The sequence below is a fragment of the Triturus cristatus genome, chromosome 3_1 (assembly GCF_964204655.1).
Source record: "Triturus cristatus chromosome 3_1, aTriCri1.1, whole genome shotgun sequence".
NCBI classification, from domain to species: Eukaryota; Metazoa; Chordata; class Amphibia; order Caudata; family Salamandridae; genus Triturus; species Triturus cristatus.
In genome coordinates this window covers 1061931743-1061956057 of record NC_140583.1, presented here as the reverse complement: position 1 = coordinate 1061956057, position 24315 = coordinate 1061931743, and the positions used below count along the sequence as shown (strand labels likewise).

Genomic DNA, 24315 nt, shown 5'->3' with positions numbered 1-24315 from the left:
TTAAGTAACTTTGTCTTTTCTAATACTCTGTTGACTGGCATTTGTGTGCAGCCACACTTGCTTCTTTCCACTGAAAACTGTTAGAAGTTCCTTAAAGGCATTTTATGGGCAGTGTCCCAGCAAAGCTTATCAAAGAATGCAAACATTCCCTTGCTCTCTTTCAAAAAAAAATAAAAAAAGCCGAAACACTTTTTATAACAAAGTGGTCTCAACTATGCCAGAGCTGGAACTCCGAGCAGTACACTGGGTTTATGTGAAAATGGAGTGGAAATGCTGAAGGAAATGTTGATATTTACGTTCACCAGTTCATCTGACCTCCTTAGGATGCACTGTCTTTTCTTTAATGCTGATGTTGCTCCGATATACCCCAAAAGCTTTTAAAGTGGACTTAAGACGGGGAAATATATTCATAATTATATTTTTAGTTGTATGTTCTTCTCGTGGTAATTAATATATTTAAGGTATTACTCCAGGACACTCCTGAGTATCTGTGTGCGGTATAAAATTAACAACTTCGCCAGAGCATGATTATTCTTTAGTTCGGATTCTGCAAGGAGTACGACTTATTGTTTCATAAAATCTGTTTATTTCAAAGAATACCTCCTCGTCATAAAATAGCATGGAGAATGGGCGTAGTGGTGCATGGTTTTTTTTTTTTTTTTTTTAAACGGCTTCAAGATGACTGCACACAATGTTATAGTGCTTTTGACATACATCGAGGGACTTATCTTTCTGTCCGTGCGTTACTGCCTTAGAATGAGTCCATAATGTTAACTAAAGCAAGCATATTTTTCTAAATCAGACTGCATAACCTAGTGTGTAGCATTTGTATGGAGCCTCTTCAATCCCTGGCGGCACAGTACCCAGGATAATTTGCTGCATGGCTAAACGCTTGTGAGGTCCCAAAGTCAAGACCTATTGGCTGTCCATCTGTTTTTTGTTTTCGTTTTAAGTCCTTTTGCTTGGATGACTTGTATTTTTTCACTATTCACTTTTAGTGAATTGTTTTTAGGTCAAGCATACCACACAGTGCAAATGGTCTGGTTTGCGAAATACTGTGGTGAACTGGCAGCAGCTTAGTTATCCATTGCTCAGTATTGGCCAGCTTTCACTCATCGGCTGGCTTACTTTTCATAGACTTTCCTTGTCCAAGCTTGTCCATCTTGTATTTGGCATTCCCTGAAGCATAACTTCTATCATCTGATTGGCTTGCGTTTATCCTTCCACTGCTCCCTTCTAGGCAACTGCTTACCATCTTTATTAAGCACTTACTTGAGTGCATGTGTTTGCCAGGTCTCCTCCATTTACTTTTCCGTTTCGCTCAGAGTTGCAGTCTCGTTGTGGAGGTGCAAACTCTTCTATGGGGTTCTCCCTGTGCTCCGTTTTCTTATGTTTGGTTCCTCCCTCACCCACACCACCACTTTTGTACTCCTTCGGGCTGTATTTCCCCATTAGTGTTTTGAGAAGACAATGGTTCCTATGTGGCCAAATGGTCCTAGACAAAGACGAAGGAATTTGTGCCAGGCATGAGAACAATGGATATGGTTTTAGGGATAGGCAATTAATGCTGGAGGAGCCATGCAGTGTATACACAGGGACAAGAATAAATTCAAAAGAACTACATGATTTATTTTAAACAAATAGTTTGGGTACTCACAAAGTGACGAGCGTGATGTGATAAATGAGGGTGATTAAAATATATACATCGCATTGCCAACACGCAGCAGAACTCCTCAAACAATTTATACAAAGTACAAGGAGTTCTTGTAGGGGGTCAATGGCGTTGCGATCTCGGTGACTAGAGGTCGTCAGGACATGGTATATGTGAGCAAGCTGAATTCTTGAGACCGGAAGAAAACCAGTGTGAAGGTAGGTGGATCACGAAGGCACGATTAAGGTGTAGGCGAACGCTTATTTCAGGATGTCTAATAGTGGGTAATCAAGACTCCGGGTAAGCGAGGTACTCCAAGCTAGTCAGGAGATGATGGGTGCGTGCAATGTAGCCAGTTGGTCAATTATCTGGGTATCTCAATTTAATTATAGATTGCTAAATGGTTGGACACTGAGGTGGCCATCGGAAGATAATTCATGTGTCTGCCGTTAAGAGGAATTGGCACAAGACTGCAGGAGTCCGTCTATTCTGGAGGAGCGGGCGGCGTCTCCGGCTTCCAGGCAGGGCGCGCTGAGTGAATCCTGCCCTGCCTGGAAGCCGTAGACTCCACCCGCTCCTTCTACATTTGATGTCGCATGGATCTGACACAAGTTCTGTATGCAAGTATTGCATACATACAGGTTTCTCATTGGTCATTTCAAATTTTGAGTTTTCCTCTGCACCCCCTTCTACAGAGTGACCTAACTGAGCCACACATTAATTGTTGAACTTTCTGTAAGCAGCAGAAGTTTATATTCATTTTTAGGTCTCGCTGAGTCAGCGCGCATGCGCTGCTCGGAGAGACTTTAGTAAGGGCTTTAAAAAATGCTACAGCCGGCTACAGCTTGCAGTGCATATGCGCGGGCGCGCACTTCAGCAGAGGCGCCATATGGCGTGATTACTGCTGTGCGTGCACCACTCGCGCACATGCACCACAAGCTGTGGCCAGCAGTAGCATTTTTAGCTTGCTAATTGCAGCACCCGCGCTTTACTTTTAATTTTATAAGTAAAGCGCGGGTGCTGTGATTATACCAAAAGGAAAGAAATAAAAAAACATCTATTTCTTTACTTTTGATATAATCGCGGCACCGCGCTTTACTTTTAACATTAAAAGTAAAGCGTTGGTGCCGCGATGCTGGTCTTGCATTGTACTCAACGTGAGCTCACTTGCATAAAAATGCTCCTAATTGACAGCATACATGAGAACTGAGGCACAGAATGATATAGTAAATTTCCTAGGATCACACGTTTTGGTCAGTTGCATTCGGAAACATTTAAATCTAAATTTTGTGGCTCCAGACCCTGCAATTAAAGCCATTGAATCACACTTTCTCCCCAAGAATGAAGACGTTCGCTTCGGGGATGGAAAACATGTGCCTGTAGGTGGGGAATTTTGCACATGAAGTGAACTGCTGCAGCAGACGTAAGCAAGCCTGTGACATGAATCAGGCACATTTATTGGCTAATGTAAGGTGCAAGTTGTTTCTGTTCAATCCATTCGTTGATCTGCCCAGAATTCTCCCAGTGGCTCATTTCCTGCCAGAAACCTGCAGAAGCTTGTGCTAGAACTGCTGAGAAATCTGGAACAGGACTGCACCCTCAGTTAAGTTTGTTTTTACAGCACAAACCAGGTGCAAGCAGTACCACGAAGATGTACTTTCAAGTAAAAATAGCTTAGAGGCAGCCAAAAAAGTGCCCACTCATCCTAAAATGTATTTCAGAAAAGCTACAGCATTCTTGACCTTCAACACAATTGGTTACTTGTTGACGATTAGTGATTTACACAAGAAATAAATGTGATGGGGGAGTGTTTTATGTTCTCTTCACGGATTCCATAAGTCTGTGAAATAACATTTCCTTGACTCGTACACATAACCTAGTCATGAAATCCTTTGTCTATTCCCACCTTGATTCCGATAACACCGAACTACATCAAACTGCTCATGAGACCCAATTCTCTAAAGTGCATTAATGAAAGCGAAACGTGTCAGGATTTGCTTTCATGTTGTTTTTGGTATACTTGGATGGTACTTATATAATTCAAATGCTGTAGTAATCGCTGCCTTGTGGTAAGTGATTGTTAATATTTTGTCTTTGCTTAAATGGTATTTCATCAGCCAGAAAATAATTACTTGTGAAGACACAAGGCCTTCCAGAGGCAATGAAGAGTGTTGCTGGTGAATTGCTGTGCTTTACCGGGAATGACCTGCCCCAGAGCAAGGCCCGTTGCTGTGTACAGCTTTCCTTGTAGCCACCTTTCTTAGTACGCAATGTAGTCCAGGAAAAGATGTTCGCCTGCTTCAGTGTTTATCTCTCATTTTTACGGATCAGTGCTATATGAAACGTAAGCGGTTTTTCTTTACTCGCAGCAAAAATCTAAACAAGGAAGTTGCATGTTTATAGCTCACTACTTCCAAGTTTGCAAATGCTACATGGTCATTGGCTAGCCGACAGCAGTGCAGACGAGCCTATAGTAATTTTAACTCCAGGAAATTGGAAAGGTGCTGATTCGGTAATTTTACCCACCTGAAGCATAAGCCTAAAGCAGTTGCCCTGTGAAACAAGCATTGGCATAGCCAATTGGTCTCGCCTCTGGGACCTTATAAGTGTTTAGCTATGCAACTGTTGATGTTGTTGCACCAAGGATATTGTGCTGCCTAACTAAATACTTACAAGGTCCCAAAATAGACCTAATGGCTATGCCAATGCTGGTTTCTTTTTCCAGTTTGTTGTAGGTCTACTGTGCATTTTTTTTCCAGCATATGTTATGTATGAAACAAAGCTTTTAGTATTTTCTGCACATGTGGAGTGAAACACCAATTCTTCCCTTTCAATCTCTTCCAAAAATCAGAGTTCCCATTTGCAGAAACCTTATGAGATCAACCTAATGGAGGAGCTGACGTTGAAAGGAGTGACTCAATACTACGCATATGTGACTGAGCGACAGAAAGTGCACTGCCTCAACACGCTTTTTTCCAGGGTAAGGAGCCCAGCTTGTCTTCAGTCAGTACTAGGGTTCCTGATGTGGTGGTCAACATGTGCTGTCTTTCGATTCTTAAGTGGCTTGATGGCTTTTCTGCAGCTTTATAGTTCTATGTAGCAGAGCACTGGGCATTAAAGTGGGATACATTACTGAAAGGTGCATGCGCACTAAATGGGTATGGTCAAGTGGTAAATGCCTTATAATATATGGAGCTACAACATTTGAGTAGTGATGTTTGAGAATAGATTACCGTTAAATTGAAATTGCCCATGATGTCACAATTTGTCTGCAGCTCCAGATTAACCAGTCCATCATTTTCTGCAACTCATCTCAGCGAGTGGAACTTCTTGCCAAGAAAATCTCACAGCTTGGGTATTCGTGCTTCTATATCCACGCTAAAATGAGACAGGTAAGTTTCAAGTGCAATTTTATTTTTGTTAAAATCAAATTGTCATTAATGGCATGGTCTATAGCAATCTTTGCAAGACGCAAACATTGATCTCTCGTTTTTGGTTGGACTTGGCATGTTTTTAGAAAACAGTGTAAGATGTAATCTAACTTGACTGTCTGAAATTTGAGATTTTAAAAATGTTACTGAGTATTTCCTGCTGCAGAATGTCTGCAGTGCAGTTGAAGATGTTTGGCACTTTCTTACACCTCTAACTTTCTTTAGGAGCATCGGAATCGCGTTTTCCATGATTTCAGAAATGGCTTGTGCCGAAATCTTGTTTGCACTGGTGAGTACTGTCCCAGTTATTCTTTTGTTTAAAGTTTGTTTTCTGTAGCGAAGTTTCCATCTCCCTGTAATTATGTAATGCTCAGACAATCTTGCTGAAATTTGGTGCTCAGTTTCTCTAGCATGTTTGCTTAAATCTTAAGGCGATTCTTTTTGTTATTGTGCCCCATCAAAAGGCTAGGATTCCCCAGCCCATCCCCTTCCCACACTCCCAGAATGCCTCCTGTCCGGGATGGTTTGTTCTGTCATTTAGTAGCAGTTAGAATCATCAGTTCATGCCAAACTCTTTGACTTTCCTGGAGAGGAGGGGGTCAACTTAAATGGTGGACACTTTCAGATTGAAACAGCAATTTTAGTAATTTTATATAGATGTGCTTGTATGCATATTTGTATATGTAGGTAGTTATAGGTGAGACCTAGTTGCCATAGAAAAAGCCTTTGACTTGCTTATATCTTTGGTGCCATTTGATGAATCTTCATGAAATTTTCCCAAAAAGCACTGGTGATTCTAGTTGTGCATGCAAGTTTTGCAGCGTGAATCTTTTCTGGATTCACTCTGCTGTGCATTATTCCGCCATCTAGTGGTTGGGTCCGGAATTGTAGTATGTCCTTTTTTAGGTCTCGCCTGAGCCAGCGCTTTAGCGCTGCTCTCGCGAGTGGTTTGGTAAAAGGGGGATTTGGAAGTGCAAACCAGTGCTTTCAGGCTGCCAACTACAGTGCATGTGCGCCGGGCGCGCGCACCATTTGGCAGCCTGCGTGATCATTTCGCGGCCGCTTTGATCTCAGTGAGCCGCGCGGCCACTGAGAACATCAAAGCGGCCGCGAAAGTGCACACCATTTGCCACCCCCTCTTATCCCACTTCCTGCTTGTTCTCACTTGCCTTCCACCGATTGTCCTTTCCACAATGGGCCCTCTCGAGGTATGTTTTATTCCATATGGGAGGATTTTTTATTTTGTGCCACACTTCTCGGCAAATGCGTAATGCATTCATCACCTCCCTCCTACAATGCACCCTACAACATACTGAAGTAAGATCGATTACATGTACATGTTGCTTTTATACTGAAGACGAAAGTCAATTAGGAAAACCTTTAAACTGAATAGGAGTCGGTACCCTCTTTTGTGACTCTGTGATATGGGTACCAAGAGACAGATTAGTTTCTGCTGTGCCCTATCATTCAAAGTATCAATAGTATTATTCTATGAGCGGCACCATTATTGTTAAATGAAACATGCATTTGAGGTGTTTGTATGACGTGCACATTGTGTGGTTTGAGCAGTTTCCATTGTCAGATGAGGTAAATGAGACACAGATTAAAATGATGTGCCCACGACCACACAATGCGGTGAAGTAGCAGAGGCTAGGATTTCAGCCCTGATTTCCTTGTCTGCGATGTAAACGCTGAATCTGATCTTCTGGTTTACATTTACACATTTGTACACTGCTTTTAACATTCTAGAGTTTCTAGAACTAAAATAGTACTCTGTTGGAAAACGATAGCAGCTTTCATATATCCCCTGAAGCTGATTGCACCAAGGTACGCTGTGCTGTTGCAAAAGAATCATTTTGAAACTAGCTTACTTTGAAATTCCTTTTTTGTGCTGGGCTCGTTACATTGGTGGTAAGTGTTTTTCATCTTTCTGTAAATGAAGTCATCACAAAGATAATGTAACTGACAGTGAACCAGCTTGCAGTCAAGTCAAACACCTGATACACTGCAAGACTAGGAGCAACCGGGTCAGGGGCATGAGGTCAGGTCAAATAATTACAAGCTCCCAAAATAGTCTGAAGTTAACACGTGCAACGAAGCTGCACTTACAATACCCCCAGAGCTCTGTTCTTCGGATGCTCGTGCAGGCACACAAGAAACAAGGAGCTTTGGGTCACAGCCCAGCCAGGGGAGCTACTCACATGTCTAAGCTGCTGAGGGCAACGGCGGTCCTCAGCAGGTGCCCCCCTATCCAGTGTCCTGTACCTAGAGGGGCCCCTGCCTTCACCCCATCATCAAATTACTCCGCCCTTGTTACCCATTTATAATCCCAATTCACTCCATGGAATCTGTTTTTTTGTGTGGAGACCCGGAGGTATCAGAGCGCTTTACATGAGCACCAGTTACCTTACATACGCATTCTTTATGTTGGGCACGGGGAGATTAAGAGATTTGCCCAGAATCACAAAATGTTAGGCGTACCTGCCGAGACTGCCCTACCCCTTAGGCCACATTCTCTCCCCCTGTCTGCTGCGCCCTTTGGGTTGCTGCCTAATAACCTTCAAATCATTGATTTCAGGTCTGTAAGTCTAATTAATTAAATTGAAGCAAAATAAGACAACACCCACAATGCATTAGACTCTCATACAAAAGTTCAGGATTGGAAACTGCATGACCTGGAGGGAGGTGGCCACCCTCTGTGTACCAACTGTACAGAGCTCTTTGTTACGTTCTAGTTTGGAGCTTTTGAAGAGTGCGTAGGTGTTTCTTGCTCAGTCCAACTAAATGAAAAATTTATACATATTTTGTCAGTACGCTGTCAAATAATATCGACGCAGGATAGCGTCGTGACCATCCGCACATGGAGGCATTCTATAAATGTATCAGCAATGTGGCAGAATCACAACTCGTGAAGATGTCGTTAAAACGGCTGGCCAGTATATATTCTTTACCATTTTTTAAACCGGTCACTTATTTAGTTTTCATTGTTGCATAGTTCGACTTGAAACGTTAAGCGAACGGAAGCTTTACGATTTAACTAAACGTTTATGCATATCTGTTCCGTTGTATCTCATACTCCCTTTGACATTGTGAGCCAATGTGTTTCAAATATTTTTCCAAGCAAGCATGAATATGTATTTACTTTGCTGTGGTACCAGGGGAAACGGGTTAATTATTTAAGAATTTAAAGTCGCAGTACCACGTGAAACATTTCTGCATGTAATAAACTACTTTCCTCTCAACCTGTGAAGGTTGTGCCTCAGAGCTGGCCCCGGACAGCAGTAGATTTTAATTACTCAAAGTATTTCCATTTTGTAGCATGATCTGTGTGTCTCAAACATTTTTACATTCCTCTGGCCGCTCATCATGGTAGCTGAAAGGAGCAGGTCTTTCTTTAATGTAGTCATTGCATTATGTAGGATCCCAGCTTGAGTGGATTTCCTTATGGCTGCAGCAGGGCTAAACAAATCTACATACCAACAAAGATAATCAACCACTGCTAGCTTTCAATAGTTTTCTAATAATTATGGCAAAAAGCAGTATACGTGCCTATTCTGTTCTTTAAATTTGGGCGTACTGGGTGTATTCCTTGCCTCCAAATGGCATTGGCAAATCATTTTTAGAGATGCACCTGAATATTAGGCAGGTTAAAAAACGCCCATGTTTGTGAGCTGCAAACGTATTTAAAATAAAGAACAGTTACAAGTTGTGTACATAGCCATTGAGTCATTTAAAATGTCATGTGGGGTCCGACAAGGCTCTTCCCTCAGCCCCACGCTCTTTAACGTGTACGTTTCTCCTTTGGCCCCTTTGATTGAATCATTTGGCTTCTGTCTTACATCTTATGCCGACGACACTCAGATAGTAATATGTTACCAGGCCAGGAGAGGGCGTCGGGGGAGAGGCTACATGACTGCATGGGGGCAGTAGGAAACTGGATGTCTCAAAACTGCTTAAAACTCAATGCAAGTAAGACTGAGGTGATGCTATTCGGCAATAATGCCAATATTATGACTCCTAGCTGGTGGCCTAAGGCCATGGCCACTCTCCCAGTCCCCTCCCGGAAAGTTAAAAATCTGGGTGTAGTGCTTGATTGCCTCTCCATGCAAGCTCAGGTGAATGCGGTTGTCTCCACCACCTCTTACATTCTTAGGAGCTTGAGGAAAGTGCTTCCGCTCCTGGCTGCGGATTGTAAATTTACAGTGGTTACAGCTGATTAGGTCTCGTCTGGATTACTGTAATGGTCTTTATTTGAACATGCAGAAGGGTAATATACATAAACTCCAGATGCTTCAGAACTCAGCAGCCAGGTTGCTTACGGGCACATCGAGAGCTATCCCAATTTCCGGCGCAATAAGAAAATTCCACTGGCTGCCTGTAAAAAAGCAAATCCTTTTCAAAGCCTTGTGTTTAGTTTTCCGCGCCCTGCAGAACACAGGCTCTCTCCATCTGAGACAACCATTTCGCTGGTACGTTCCGGCAAGAACTTTGCGCTCCTTGGGAGCAAAACTAATCGTCCTCCCTATTATAAGGAAAGCCAGATGGGGCGGGAGAAGTTTTGTTTTGGGGGCAGCTAGGGCCTGGAATGAACTGCCTTTTGACTTGAGGAATTCAAAGGATCTCCTTTCCTTTAGGAAAGCGCTCAAAACTGGTTGTTTTGACTCTCCTGTTGCTGAGTGTTGGGAGAGCTACAGCAAGCGCCGGGACACCCTAGGGTAGCTGCGCGCTATAGAAGTTTGACTAACATAACATGTGATTGGCCTATTCCTAGCGTTCAATGTTATGCTGCCTTGAAAAGGGAGAGCAGAGTTCTCTAGATGTCCTTCCAGCTAACAGGTTTTAACTCGAATGGCGTAGTGTACGCCTGAAAAAAATAAACCCTGGAGCTCTGATTATGCTGAAGTGTTTGACCAGCAAAAAATGCTTTGTTTCTCTAAAAAAAAATCAAGCATTTGCAATGCAATAGGCCTCGCATTTACGCGAGTTTAAGCTATTGGCATTGTAAATGACACTGCCTTTTATTTATGTTTTACAAACGAAAACCAGAATAAAATGTTCGAGGCATATGAGCTGCAGATTGTGCACTTTGCATAGATCGCCATCTGGTGTTGGGCCCGGATGTTTGCAGTTTGTTTTTGTTCTTTGGACAGTCTTTGGAAGTCACGAGTTCGGTGACTCCTCCTTCGGTCCGTACTGCGCATGGGCTTCGGCTCCATCCTCAGATTGTTTTTTTCCGCCATCGGGCTCGGATGTGATACTTCGTGCTCCGGCTTCGAACTTTTCCGGTTCCAGCCTCGACGGAAAATCCTCGTTCATCGAGATTCTTCATCTTCATCTCTCGTAGAGGCACTTTCTCGATTCCATGCACTGGCCTTCGGGCCCTCCTCGACTCCGGTCCCGGCCGATGGAAAGGACTCCGTTCAAAAAGTGCCCAAAATGTGGGTCTAAATTTCCCCACACCGACCTCCATCAGGTGTGTAACCTTTGCCTCTCTCCCGAACACGAGGCCAGAGACTGCCCCGCCTGCAAGTCTTTTGGATCAAAAAAGACCATTTGGGATCAAAGAGCTCGATGCACCATGGCGCACTCATCGACCTCTGCTCTACCGGACATCTTCGGAGACGACACCGGAGCTTCGGGGCAACAACACACCGAGCAGGAGGAAGACCTAGTCAGCGCTTCCGAGGCCAACGACTCCGACCTGGAGGACATCACACCGGCGCAGAGGGTCGTGAGTACTCTACCCCATCCTACCCCCCGCGCCCATATCCAAAGAGACTCAGGTTACACCTTCGCCTTCGGGCCTAGGGAAAACCAAACATGCAGCTTCTATCACCCCACCTTCGGGCCCGGTGTCGAAGCATCACAAGTCTCACGGCAGCTCGGGCTCGAGCCAGCCTACTCCTGGTGCCGATAAGCACTGTTCGGCACCGAAGAAAGTGACGCCCAGCTCGACTCCGAAGCCACCGGTGCCGAAGCCTGGACTCTCGGTGCTGACGAAACACAAGCATAAATCCCTCGGCACCGACGCTCCCGCGTCGAAGCCTACCTCGACGCCGAAAAAACCGGAGGTTCCAAAAAAGCATGGCGCAGAGAAACCACCCAAGTCCTCGGCTCCGAAAACATCGGCGCCAGCGGACGATTCGGCGCCAACGGAACTTTTTACTCCTGATCCTTCTCAAAAAAACCTTATCAAAGGATCCAAAGACTGGGCTATTGATTTTGTCTGTCAAGAAAAGACGTCTTGACACACCAGCTCCTCCTCCACCGCCCAAACGGAAGGACTCTGCCACATCTCCTCTCAGAGTGCCCTCCCCACCACCTCCTCCACCTCTTCCACCTCCTCTCCCTCCCAGTTCTCTTCCAGGGGATCCTCATCAATAGTCATAAGCATTAGAATATTCCCGCCCATGTGCGGGATCCCGGAAACAGTATGTTCGAGGCATGTGGGCTGCTGAATTCATATCTGTGCATAGATCGCCGCCTAGTGTTGGGTCCGGATGTTTGCACGTTGTTGTCCTGGAAGAGTCTTCGAAGTATCCTTGGATAGGTGACTCCTCCCCTGGACTACAGTGCGCATGGGCATCCTCTCCATCCTCAGATTGTTTTTTTCCGCCATTGGGTTCGGATGTGCTATCTTAGCTCAAGTTAGGAAAAAATTTTGTCGAGGCCTTTAGTTCGCGTCGGTACTGTTTATCGATCGGTTTTCGATACTCTCTGTTAGTTTACTAACTTCCAGCACCGACTTTGTTCGCATTTACCTGTCCATCAACTACTTCGACGATGGAATCGAGGACGCCATTCAAAAGGTGTCCGGTATGTAATGCGAAGTACCCACACATCGACGTCCATCCGGTGTGCAACAAATGCCTTTCGCCGGACCACGACGAGTCGACATGTATGGCCTGTGCCCGGTTCCGTTCAAAGAAGACTCTGCGGAATCGTCGAGCGGCGAGGCTCGAAGCGCAGCACGCGGCACCGGCCCCAGCTGACATCTTCGACGACGCGGACGACGTCGAAGAAGTAGAAGTCTTACCCTCCAGTCCCGTTTCCGACCAAGAACCCGGATCGGACGAGGCCGACGAGTCACTCTTCCACAGAGGTGAAGACGACACCGAGGTAGGAGACGACGAGGAGGCCTTAGGGGCCGAAGAGAGTAGCTCCGATGATGAACAAGGCCTACCTGTTCAAACCGAGAATTCACCAGTGCCACAGACTATGGCTCCGGTCGAGGGATCGCCTTCGGGCCTTACCCGAGACCTATCACGCAGTCCTTCGGCCCCGCCCTCGGGCCCGGCCTCGGACGTTCAGCGGCAGCCATTACCGCTTAAGCCAGCTGGTTTCCCTTCCACGAAACCGAAACCGAAAGCTGCTCAGGTTCCTACGAAACCGAAACTGAAAGTGGCGCTAGTCGGATCGAGGCCTTCAACACCTTCGACGCCGGCGCACCGTGTCGGCACCGACCGCACCAAGGGGGACTTCGGTGCCGAACTCGAGACGGGCGACATGGGAGTCGACAAACGGAAGAAGGCCATCGGCGCCGAAAAACCTGCTCGGTTACCGGCGTCGACGCCACCGACACCGAGGGCCGTCCCGCCTGCTACGCCTCGCAGCACCCCCTCGACGACACCGAAACCTCACGTGTCGAAGACGTCGACGGTGATCTCCGCACCTCGGCTCGATGCACCACGGGCGCAGAAGATATCTGCAGCCGCCTCGACGACCCTGGCGGGGGCCACGACCTCTAAGGCGCCCCGAGTACGGCCTGGCGCAATGCCAGGCTGCAAAACCAAGGCTGCCCTCCAGGACCAGTCGGGTTCGATCGATCCAGCGGTTTCGTCGGTGCCGACCAGCATTACCTTCGGCTTGCCTCCATCCACAATCCCGAAGGCGTTTCAACTCAGGACACAGGCCACCAAAACTGCGGTTACGCCTGTCGAGCCGTCACCGTCACGCGTCATCGACGCCGACACTGGCAGGATGATTCTCCACGACCGAAGGATAACTTCGGAACCGCCATTGGAACCTTTCAGGATCCCGCTAAAGAGGAAGCTGCCTGTGGACACAGAACCTCTCCTGTATGAACCCTTTCATTCACCCTACCAGGATCCACACCGGGCCTCCCCCACACGCTCCGACACGGATGCATTGGAGGACTACATGGGTGAACAAGTCCCCTACCATGTGGACACGGACCCTGATGACCAGCAGGACCCTGACCAAACTTGGGGCGACCCTGCAGACCCCAGTGCACCTCTTGATGCACAGGACCCACAACTATATGGGGCAAAAACGTCACCCACAGAGGATACTGCGGCGTTCAACGCTCTGATTGAACGGGCGGCGAACAACCATGATGTACAGCTTCACTCTGATATCATCGAAGATGACTTTCTAATGGACACCTTTGCATCCTCAGAAAGACATGTAAAGACTCTGCCAATGTTGAAGGGGGTCCTTAAGCCAGCCACTGACATTTTCAGGGAACCCACCAGGGCACGAGTGATAAACCCCAGGATCGATAAGAAATACAGATCAGCACCTGGGGATCCTACTTACATCAGAGGACAATTACCACTCGACTCCATCGTTGTGGCGAATGCCCGCAAGAGGGCACACTCGCAGACAACGGGTGACGCTCCTCCCCCGGACAAGGAGTCCAAGGTGCTGGAGACCTCCGGCAAGCGAGTTGCCGCACAAGCTGCAAGCATATGGCGCATAGCTAACACTCAAGCGCTCCTCGCTCGCTACGATAGGGCGCACTATGACACAATGGAGCAACTCCTTCAACACCTCCCTGACCCCTACAAAGAAGGTGCAGAAATCCTTATCAGAGAGGGACAGCTACTCACAAATGCTGCCATCAAATGTGCACTAGACGCTGCTGACACGGCTGCCAGGGCCATCAACACTAGCGTCATCCTACGACGTCACGCCTGGCTACGTATCTCAGGATTCAAGCCTGAGGTACAAAACAATATCCTTAATCAGCCTGTCAACCCCGACTTTTTGTTCGGGCCTGAGGTTGACGCCACCCTCGAGAAGATAAAAAAGGACACGGACACTGCAAAGTCCATGGGCGCCCTACAAACTCAGTCCTTTCGGAGCGGCTCCTTTCGTCGCCCCGGAAACAAGGGAGCAGGCAGAGGACAGGGGTCACAACAAACATATAACAAGGGTAATACGCAGACCACCTACGATAAGAACACCCGAGGTGGCTATCGTGGCTCCAGTACCAAGGGCAGAGGACGTGGCTACGGCAACACCAGGTCCTCCCCCAAGAACAAGCAGTGACGCCCTCTCCCTTCCTCCCGACCACATAACACCTGTCGGGGGAAGGCTACAACGGTTCCTGTCCACGTGGAACTCCATCACCACGGACAGGTGGGTCAAAGATATTATAAAATACGGTTACTGTCTGGAGTTAACTTCCACTCCACCCACAATACCACCAAGAAACCGTCCTATGTCTTCAGAGCACTTGACGCTCTTACAGCAAGAGGTAGAAAGTATGCTTCTAAAAGGCGCTATCGAGGTCGTACCCGTCCACGAGCGGGGCACGGGGGTTTACTCCCTCTACTTCTTAATTCCAAAAAAGGACGGGTCGCTCAGGCCTATATTAGACCTGAGACCCCTGAACCAGTACATTCTTTCGGAGCACTTTCACATGCTCACTCTACAGCAAGTCCTTCCGCTTCTCCAGCAGGGAGACTTCCTAGCATCACTGGACCTCAAGGATGCGTATTTTCACATACCCATCCACCCCTCACACAAAAAATACCTCAGGTTCACTGTTCAGGGGCAGCACTATCAGTTCAAAGTCCTTCCCTTCGGCGTGACAACAGCGCCCAGGGTTTTCACAAAGTGCCTAGCTACGGTGGCGGCACATTTACGGAGACAGCACATACACGTCTACCCCTACCTAGACGACTGGCTCGTTCAAGCGAGATCGGCCCAGCAATGTGCAAGCCACGTGTCCCGTACCATTCACCTTCTTCACAGTCTGGGATTCTCACTAAATTACCCAAAGTCTCATCTCCAGCCCGCACACGTACAACAGTACCTAGGTGCGACTATAGACACTCTGGCGGCCACAGCTCAGCCAAATTTAGTGAGGATCAACGGCATACAAGCGCTGATCTCCAAGTTCAGACCCAACCACTCGCTTCCAGCGCGAGTGTTTATGCAGTTGATAGGCATGATGGCCTCCTGCATCTTCATAGTCCCGCACGCGAGATTACATATGCGCCCACTTCAGGAGTGCCTAGCACGTCAGTGGAATCAGGCTCAAGGACAGTTGAAAGACCTAGTGTTGGTGAGCGGTCGGGCATACAACTCTCTGCATTGGTGGAATCCACAAAACCTTTGCAAGGGCCGACCGTTCCAAGAGCCTGTTCCACAAATAGTACTGACAGCGGACGCGTCTCTCCAGGGATGGGGAGCTCATGTACTCCACTACACAGTGCAGGGACTATGGACGACACAACAGAAGAAGATGCACATCAACCTTCTGGAACTGATGGCAATCTTCCTGGCCATGAAGGCTTTCAAAGTACATCTGTGCAACAAGGTCGTGTTGATCCGGACGGACAACATGACCGCAATGTACTACATACAGAAGCAGGGAGGGACACACTCTCCACAGTTGTCTCATCTGGCTCAGAGCATGTGGAAGTGGGCCATTCAGAGGAACATGTTCCTCATGGCGGAACACCTCCCCGGCAAGGACAACCAGATGGCGGATCTGCTCAGCAGACACAGCCACCAGATGCACGAGTGGGAGTTACACCCATCGGTACTCCAACCGTACTTCCAGCAGTGGGGTCACCCAGAAATAGACCTATTCGCGACAAGCGAAAACGCAAAATGCCAAAGCTTCGCCGCCAGATTCCCACACCCGCAGTCGCAGGGCAATGCGATATGGATGAACTGGTCCGGCAAATTTGCGTACGCTTTTCCTCCAGCACCGTTGATACCGCTGGTGGCTCGCAAACTCCGACAACACTCCCTGACACTCGTCCTAGTTGCTCCCACGTGGGCACGCCAGCCGTGGTACACCACCTTCCTCGAACTTTCCGTGGTACCGCATCAAAGGCTGCGGATCAAACCCGCGCATTTGACGCAGAACCATGGAGAGGTTCAGCACCCAGATCCGCAACAGCTGAACCTGGCGATCTGGCTCCTGAAGTCCTAGAGTTTGGCTATCTCAATCTGCCACCTGACTGTATGGACATCATCAAGGAGGCCAGGAGACCCACTACAAGAGCTTGCTATGCAGCCAAATGGAAACGGTTCGTCATTTATTGCGGTAATAATGACATTAACCCGCTGGACGCATCCATCCACAACATCATATGTTACCTCTTACACCTATACCGATGCAATCTGGCGTACACCTCTATACGGGTCCATTTGACCGCAATATCAGCCTATCTGCAAACCAGGCAGCACCTCTCTCTCTTCAGAGTGCCTGCCATCAAAGCATTCTTGGAAGGACTCAAACGAGTCATTCCACCTAGTCACCCACCGGCTCCAATGTGGAACCTCAACTTGGTCCTCACACGCCTGATGGGTCCACCCTTTGAACCTCTACACTCATGCGAGATTCAATTCCTTACCTGGAAAGTAGCCTTCCTGGTAGCGATCACTTCCCTAAGAAGAGTTAGTGAACTCCAGGCACTAACCGTTCAAGAGCCATTTATTCAGGTTCACGCCAACAGGGTCGTACTACGTACCAACCCCAAATTCATGCCCAAGGTAATATCGCAGTTCCACATGAACCAGACTATTGAACTGCCCGTTTTCTTCCAAAACCCACAAACTGTTGCAGAGAGGGCATTACATACACTAGATGTACGGAGGGCCCTCATGTACTACATCGACAGGACTAAACCCTTCAGGAAGACAAAACAACTGTTCGTTGCCTTTGCCCCACACCACAAAGGTAACGCCATCTCCAAAGCAGGGATAGCCAGATGGATAGTTAAGTGTATTCAAATCTGTTATCAAAAGGCAAAACGCACATTAACTATTCCACCACGAGCCCACTCAACACGCAAGTTGGGGGCTTCCATGGCCTTCCTAGGAAACATTCCCCTGCATGATATATGCAGAGCAGCCACATGGTCCACTACACACACATTTACAAAACACTATTGCGTAGATGTGCAGTCAAAACAGCAGGCAGCTGTAGGACAGGCTGTTCTCAAAACACTTTTTCAGACCGCTGCAGCTGGCACGGGTAGCCGCCGCCAATAGAGGGCACTGCTATGTATTCTATGCACAGATATGAATTCAGCAGCCCACATGCCTCGAACTGAATATGCTACTTACCAGTATGCATCTGTTCTTGGCATGTAGGGCTGCTGACATTCATATCGCCCTCCCTCCTCCCCGGCGCCTGTCGCAGCTGCAGCTCTCAGAATTATTGCAAGCATGGTCATCACTTTCTGTATCTACTCCATCACTGCCACAATGGCGAAAAACAATCTGAGGATGGAGAGGATGCCCATGCGCACTGTAGTCCAGGGGAGGAGTCACCTATCCAAGGATACTTCGAAGACTCTTCCAGGACAACAACGTGCAAACATCCGGACCCAACACTAGGCGGCGATCTATGCACAGATATGAATGTCAGCAGCCCTACATGCCAAGAACAGATGCATACTGGTAAGTAGCATATTCAATTATATGTGCCCCACATATATATCCATACATATATACCTATATGTATACACAAGCAATTGCAGCCCATAAACCCTAGAGCTGAACCATGCTGTAAGTAATTTCCACTACACATAAGAAAAAAGCATTATAAACATGAGAAACATTATAAATTGTTTGGAAACTGTTTTAATGCTTAGAAAACAGCAGAAATTCTTAGAAAACACTGAAAGCATAGGAAGCTCCCAGGCTGCATTGCAAATACCCAGTCTAAAAAGACTGAAAAGCTAACTCATAGCTGCATAGCAAAAAACTGACACCGTGCCTTTAAGGCACACCTGACCCCCACCTTCCCATCATGCCTCAGGGATGGCAGTTAGGTCAGTTGTTCTTTCCGGCTCCTTCTGGAAGGATCCTGGCAACAGAGCTCCACTTTTTTCTGAGTTTGTCAGAAAATATTGTCTATTTTTCAACTGTTTTTTTCCCTTACTTCGACGTTTTACATCTAAGTCAGTAAGAGGCTGTCTTTTTTAGGCAGTTTTGGGCATTTTTTCCAACTTGAAATGCCTTCTCTTTTCGATCCTTGCCCTGCTTGTGGCAAGAAGGAGGCCAGGACTGACTCTCAGTGTCTGTATCCTGTGTCTACCGGAGGATCATGATTCCAAGACATGTACTCACTGCCAGAGCCTGTCCAAAAGAACTTTGAAGGACAGAGCGAATTCGCATTTATGGCCTGGCACAACCATCCAGAGGCTGATCTCCGGTGAGGAAGGGCTCCAAGAGGCCTAGAGATTCGTCTAGGAGCAAGTCCTCTCGTCCTTCCGCCTCAGCATCGGGCTCGGCGTTGAGGAAAGATGTTCCGGTAGGTCGTGTTTCCAAGAAGAGACTTTCGACAGCGGGCTCGCCGTCGAGAGCAGGTACGGCGTCTACGTCGAAGTCCAGACCGCCATCGTCAACTCGGCGACTATCGGCGTGGAGATCTAGAGCCTCTCCGCCGTCAACCCGGCGACGTTCGGCGTTGAGAGACATCACCCCTCCGCCGTCGTCAACCCGGCGACGATCAGCGTCTAGGAGCAGAGAACCTCCGCCGTCGTCAACCCGGCGACGTTCGACGTCTAGGAGCAGAGAACCTCAGCTGTCACCAACCCAGCGGCGATCGGCGTCGAGGAGCAGAGAACCTCCGCCGTCGCCAACCCAGCGGCGATCGGCGTCGAGGAGCAGAGAACCTCCGCCGTCGTCATCTCGACGTCTATCGGCGTCGAGGAGCATGGACCCTCCGTCGTCGAGGCTCCATCAGCGTTCGACGTCGAGACAGCAGGATCCTCCGCCGTCGTCATCCAAGCGGCGTTCGGCGTCTAGGTTGGCATCCGCGTCGACGTCGAGAGTGGCAGCATTTCCGCCGGCGTCCCCGCGGCGTTCGGCGTCTAGGGAGAGAGGGCCTCCGTCGTCTGCTTCACATCGCCGTTCGACGTCGAGGCGGCACTCTTCGCCCACTGAACATGGCCGCCGGTCCGCATCGAGGCGTCGTTTGACGTCGAGAGAGGACTCCCGGCGAGAAAGGAGACGATGCCACGGATCGACGTCAAGACCACGCTCGACGTCGAGACAGGCCTCGGACAGGTCGGTGGTCCTTGTGACGGAGTCGGCGTCGCGCCATTTCTCCTCTCACTCAGGGGCATCTCCACGACCGGCAATTCCACGAGAGCCTGCAGGTCAACCCCGTAGTTCTTCCCCTCAGATTCAAGGGACCATTAATCTGTCGCCCAGGTGGCTGCTGCCAGCACGTCATTGGCAGGACTCAGGGGCTACAAGGAGGCTGCGGGAATACGTCAGTCCAGTGCATGACTCTCCGCTGCAACGGCTGGTGGCGGCTGTGGACAGCTAGCCCCCCCAGGCCACCACGTCAGAAGTCTCCAGACGACAGGCGACGCAGATCGCGCTCCCCCAGACGGAAGGGGCGTTCATCTGGATCACGGGCTCGTGATAATCGCCGGAAGCGGAGGACTCATCGTCCTCTTCCTCGTCCACCAGGTCCTCCATCAGGGACTATTCACCCACGCTATCGGGCAGCCCAGTGTCCAGGGTCTCGCCCATTGACGACATCAACACCTACCAGGAGGTGTTGCAGCGGGGAGCGCAGAAGCTGGGGATTGAGATGTCTGTCCCCCAAGTCACCACGTCGGTGATTTTTGAAACACTTCACCAGAAGTCTGCCTCTCGTCCACTGCTGCCTTTGGTCCCAGGAATCATGGAACCAGTCATGGACACCTTTCTCACCCCGGCGACCGTCAAAGCGGTTCCGGCTCGTATCCTCAAAAAATACAAGCCAGCTACCTCTGACCCCGTCTTTGTGAAGATGGACCCGCCTGCGGACTCCGTCATAGTGGCAGCTGCAAGAAAGGGTCAGACGGCGTCGGCCTCCTCTTCTGTTCCTCCAGATAAGGAAAGCAGAACCCAGGACTCCTGGGGACACAGGGCCTGCTCTTCCGCGGCGGCGTCCCTCAAAATCTCCAGCGCGGCGGCGCTTCTGGGCAGATACGATAGGGCTCTCTGGGACTCGATGGAGCGATTCAAGTCCAAGCTCCCCAAGGAGGACCAAAAGGACTTTGAGGAGATTGTTACTGAAGGGGCTCTGGTGGCTAATCAGTCGATTAGCACAGCGGCTGATGGTGCGCTACTCTCAGCCCACTCTTACACACACGGCGTGTGCGCCAGGAGGTCGTCCTGGTTGCGGCTGACAGGGCTCAAGCCAGACGCACAGTAACGGATTTTAAACCTCCCGTTTTGCAGCGTGAATCTTTCTGGATTCACTATGCTGTGCATTATCCCGCGATCTTGTGGTTGGGTCCGGATTCGTAGTCTTTTCTTTGTTTTTTTTTTTTTTTTTTTTTTTTTGTAGCCCAGGTGGGCGTCGACGTCCACCATTTGGTGCACCTCCCGTGACGTCGTCGTGCTTCCTGCGGAAGTCCCACCTTTGGGGCGCCATCTTCAGATTCTTTTTTCCGCCGTTGGGTCTGGATCGTCATCGGGAAGCTCCAGAAGTTCACTCGGAGGAAGAAGGAAGAAAAGCGAGTTTCATCGATAGAATCAAGAGAAGACATCAGGAAAGAACAGATTTCGACAGGAACGCGAAGAAAGAAGACCAGCGAGCCTTTTTCTTCGACAACCTTGGAGAATGCACGCTCAGAGACCCTGAGCGAAATGGACAAGACGCCATTCAAGTTCTGCCCAAACTGCCACCACAAGTTCGCGCAGAAAGACCTGCATCCGGTCTGCAACCTCTGCCTACCGGTGGATCATCAGAGTATCGACTGCAACGCCTGCTCAGTCTTCGCGCCGAAGACACTCAGGGTGAGAGAGAGGCAGAGGAGAGCCAACGCCAACATGGAGGGCCAAGGAAAACCCCCGACACTCTACGCGCTGGGCCTCGACACGGACGACGAGGACAACGTCGCCGAGGCAGCCGAAAACTTCACGGTCGTAGAGACCGACAAGAAGAAAGAAGACGAGGTAAGAGAATCGTCGAGCGCAAATCAAAAAACACCTCAAACAAGAGGGTGACTCGAGAAAAACTGAGTCAAGGTCCACGAAGGGAGCCCCGGCGCCGAAAACTTCGACGTCCAAAGGGGGAACTTCGGACAAAAGGCCCAGCGGATCCTTACAAAAGGACTCCCTGGCGCAGAAAGACGCCGAAAGGCAAGGGTCGTCGAAATCATCCCATGAAACGGGCCGATCGACGCAGAAAGAACGTTCCGACGTCGACGCAAGTTTCATCGAAAAGGCCCGCGGTCGACGCCGAAAGCATCTCCGAAATGGAGAAAAAGAAGAGGCGGCTCGAGGCCGAAATGGAGAACATCCTTCAAAGGAAGAAGGAGTTCGACGCCAGGATGAAGGAATTCAAGATTCCAACGGTTTCATCGGCGGACGTCGTCGAAGTCGAGGAGGAGTTCGACGCCGAAGGGCTGACAAGGGACCTCGAAGAGGAAGAGGAGCCCTATTATGAGGAAGAAGCCGAGGAAGAAGACCAACAATCGTTCTTCGAATCGGCGACATCTACCGGCAACGACGGCGAATGGCAAGATCTCGACACCGAAAACCCGGAGGAGGCCGTGGACACGTACCCCTCGAGGCCTTCGCCACCAGACGACATCGGGGTGTACAATATGGTGGTGAAGAGCGCAGCAATGGCCTTCGGCGTCAAGCTCGACGAGGAGAGGCCGAAAGCAGATTTTCTCGTCGAAACACTGCTCCCCATCCAGACTAGGAGCCAGTTCCTCCCCATGCTACAAAGCGTGATGAACCAGGGGAGAGAAGCCTTCAAGGAGCCTGCCACCTGTCAGTCGATCACGCCCAGGACAGAGAAAAAGTATAAACACTCCTCCCTGGACCCACCTTACATCAAGGGTAGCGTCACCGCAGACTCCATCATTGCCTCCACGGCCAGGAGAAGGGCCAACGTGCCAGCAACCTCGGGCCCACCACCAGATAAAGAGAGCAGGAGAATCGACCTCACAGGCAGAAAGGTCGAGAGGAACGCCGCAATGCACTGGCGCATGGCGAATTCAAATGCACTCCTAAATAGACACCAGTACCAACACTGGGATGAAATGGGGGAGCTAGTAAAGCACCTCCCCGAAGAATACCGCCAGAGAGCCTCTCACCTGGTAGATGAAGGCAAGAACATCGCCAACTCCTGTATAAAGACGGCGTTGGATGGGGCAGAGACTTCAGCAAGACTCATGGCCATAGGGGTCACAGAAAGGAGGCATGCATGGCTAAGAATCTCGGGATTCAAACCGGAAGTGCAGAACAACATCCTGGGCACTCCCTTCAACGGAGAGACACTGTTCGGAGCAACGGTGGACGAGAAGCTCACCCAGCTCAAGAAGGAGAACGAGACAGCGAGGTCCATGGGGGCCCTGCAGCTGAGGGGAATGAGACGAGGAAATCCCTCGGAGACCCTACGGTAGGGGTGGAAGCCAACAGGGGACGTCGCACCAGGCGTTCCAACAAGGTCAGCAGGGCGAAGGTCACGGACAAAGTCAGCAGAAGCAAAGCTGGCAATATCAACCTCGGGGCCAGTCCTTTCGAGGGAGAGGGAACGGACGTGGCCAAAGGAGGAGAGGGGGCGATCAGCCCTCCTCGAAGTGACTCAGCACGCAAGAAGACGCCCACCCTCGTCAGGCCCCCAAGGGTGAGGCGCAAAAAGGTGTCATCAGGGGGAAGAGAAGATCCAAGAGCCTACGAGCATACGTCACCGGTAGGCGGAAGGCTGAGGTTCTACCTTCAGGAGTGGCGGCGCATAACCACAGACAAGTGGATACGGAACATCGTGCAGTACGGATACTGCGTAGACTTGGAGAAAACACCTCCAAACAGAAAGCCGAAGGGAAGACAGAGATCGGCCCAAGAACTGGCAATACTCAGAGAAGAAACACGGAAACTCCTGCAAAAGGGAGCCATAGAGACAGTGCCGTTCAGGGAACGCAACAAAGGGGTCTACTCAAACTACTTCGTGGTTCCGAAGGTAGACGGAGACCTCAGACCCATACTGGACCTCCGGTACCTAAACAAGTTCGTCAAAACACAAAGGTTCAAAATGACTTCACTGCAGGAGGTACTGCCACAGATAAGAGAAGGGGACTTCATGGTCACCGTGGACCTCAAGGATGCCTACCTTCACATCCCAATAAACAGAAGGCACAAGGGCCTTCTAAGATTCAACATCGAACAGGAACACTACCAGTTCACAACCCTGGCCTTCGGATTAAAATCAGCGCCAAGGGTCTTTACAAAATGCCTGTCGGCGGTAGCGGCACACCTACGAAAGCAGGGCATACACGTATACCCCTACTTGGACGACTGGCTGGTCAAGGCAAACTCACGCGAGAAGTGCGAGAGGCACGCAAAACGCGTAACGGACACCCTCACAAATCTGGGATTTTCCATCCACTGGGGAAAATCATCGCTGGAACCGGAGCAGGTAAAGATTTTCCTGGGGGCACAGATCAACTCCCTCAACATTACAGTAGTGCCCAGCGACAGGAGGACAGATGCCCTACTGAAGGAGACGCAGCTCTACCAGAAGGGGCGAGCTCTGACAGTGAGGGCGGTGAGCAAGATGATGGGGATGATGGCGTCCTGTATCCAGCTGGTGCCGAATGTACGCCTGCACATGAGACCATTCCAGGAATGGCTGCAACAGCAATGGTCACAAGCAAACGGAAGTTGGGAGGATCTAGTGGTTGTTACGCACGCAGTGCAGGAGGAGATAACTTGGTGGAACAGAGACAACATAACAGGGAGAAGCCTGACACCACCAAGCCCAACAGTGACCATTACCACGGACGCATCGCAGATGGGATGGGGAGCGCACATGGACAACCTCAGAGTGAGGGGTCTATGGGCTCCGGCAGACGCGGTCCGCCACATCAACTACCTCGAGTTGAAAACAATACTGCTAGCCCTAAAGGCATTCCAGAGACACCTGTGCGGGCAGAGGGTGTTGGTGCAGACAGACAACACCACGGCGATGTTCTACATCAACAAACAAGGGGGGACACAGTCGTT

At 49.5% G+C, this 24315-nt stretch overlaps 1 protein-coding gene across 2 annotated transcripts in view; it reads left to right on the top strand.

Moving 5' to 3' along the window:
- The window catches only part of DDX6 (DEAD-box helicase 6), a 247583-nt gene that overhangs the window by 89453 nt on the left and 133815 nt on the right, over nucleotides 1-24315 (top strand). For both annotated transcript variants that reach the window (XM_085645872.1, XM_085645873.1), the window contains 3 exons: nucleotides 4503-4631; nucleotides 4927-5043; nucleotides 5308-5371. In XM_085645872.1, the coding sequence (XP_085501998.1) occupies nucleotides 4503-4631; nucleotides 4927-5043; nucleotides 5308-5371 (310 nt within the window). The remainder of the gene's footprint in view (nucleotides 1-4502; nucleotides 4632-4926; nucleotides 5044-5307; nucleotides 5372-24315) is intronic.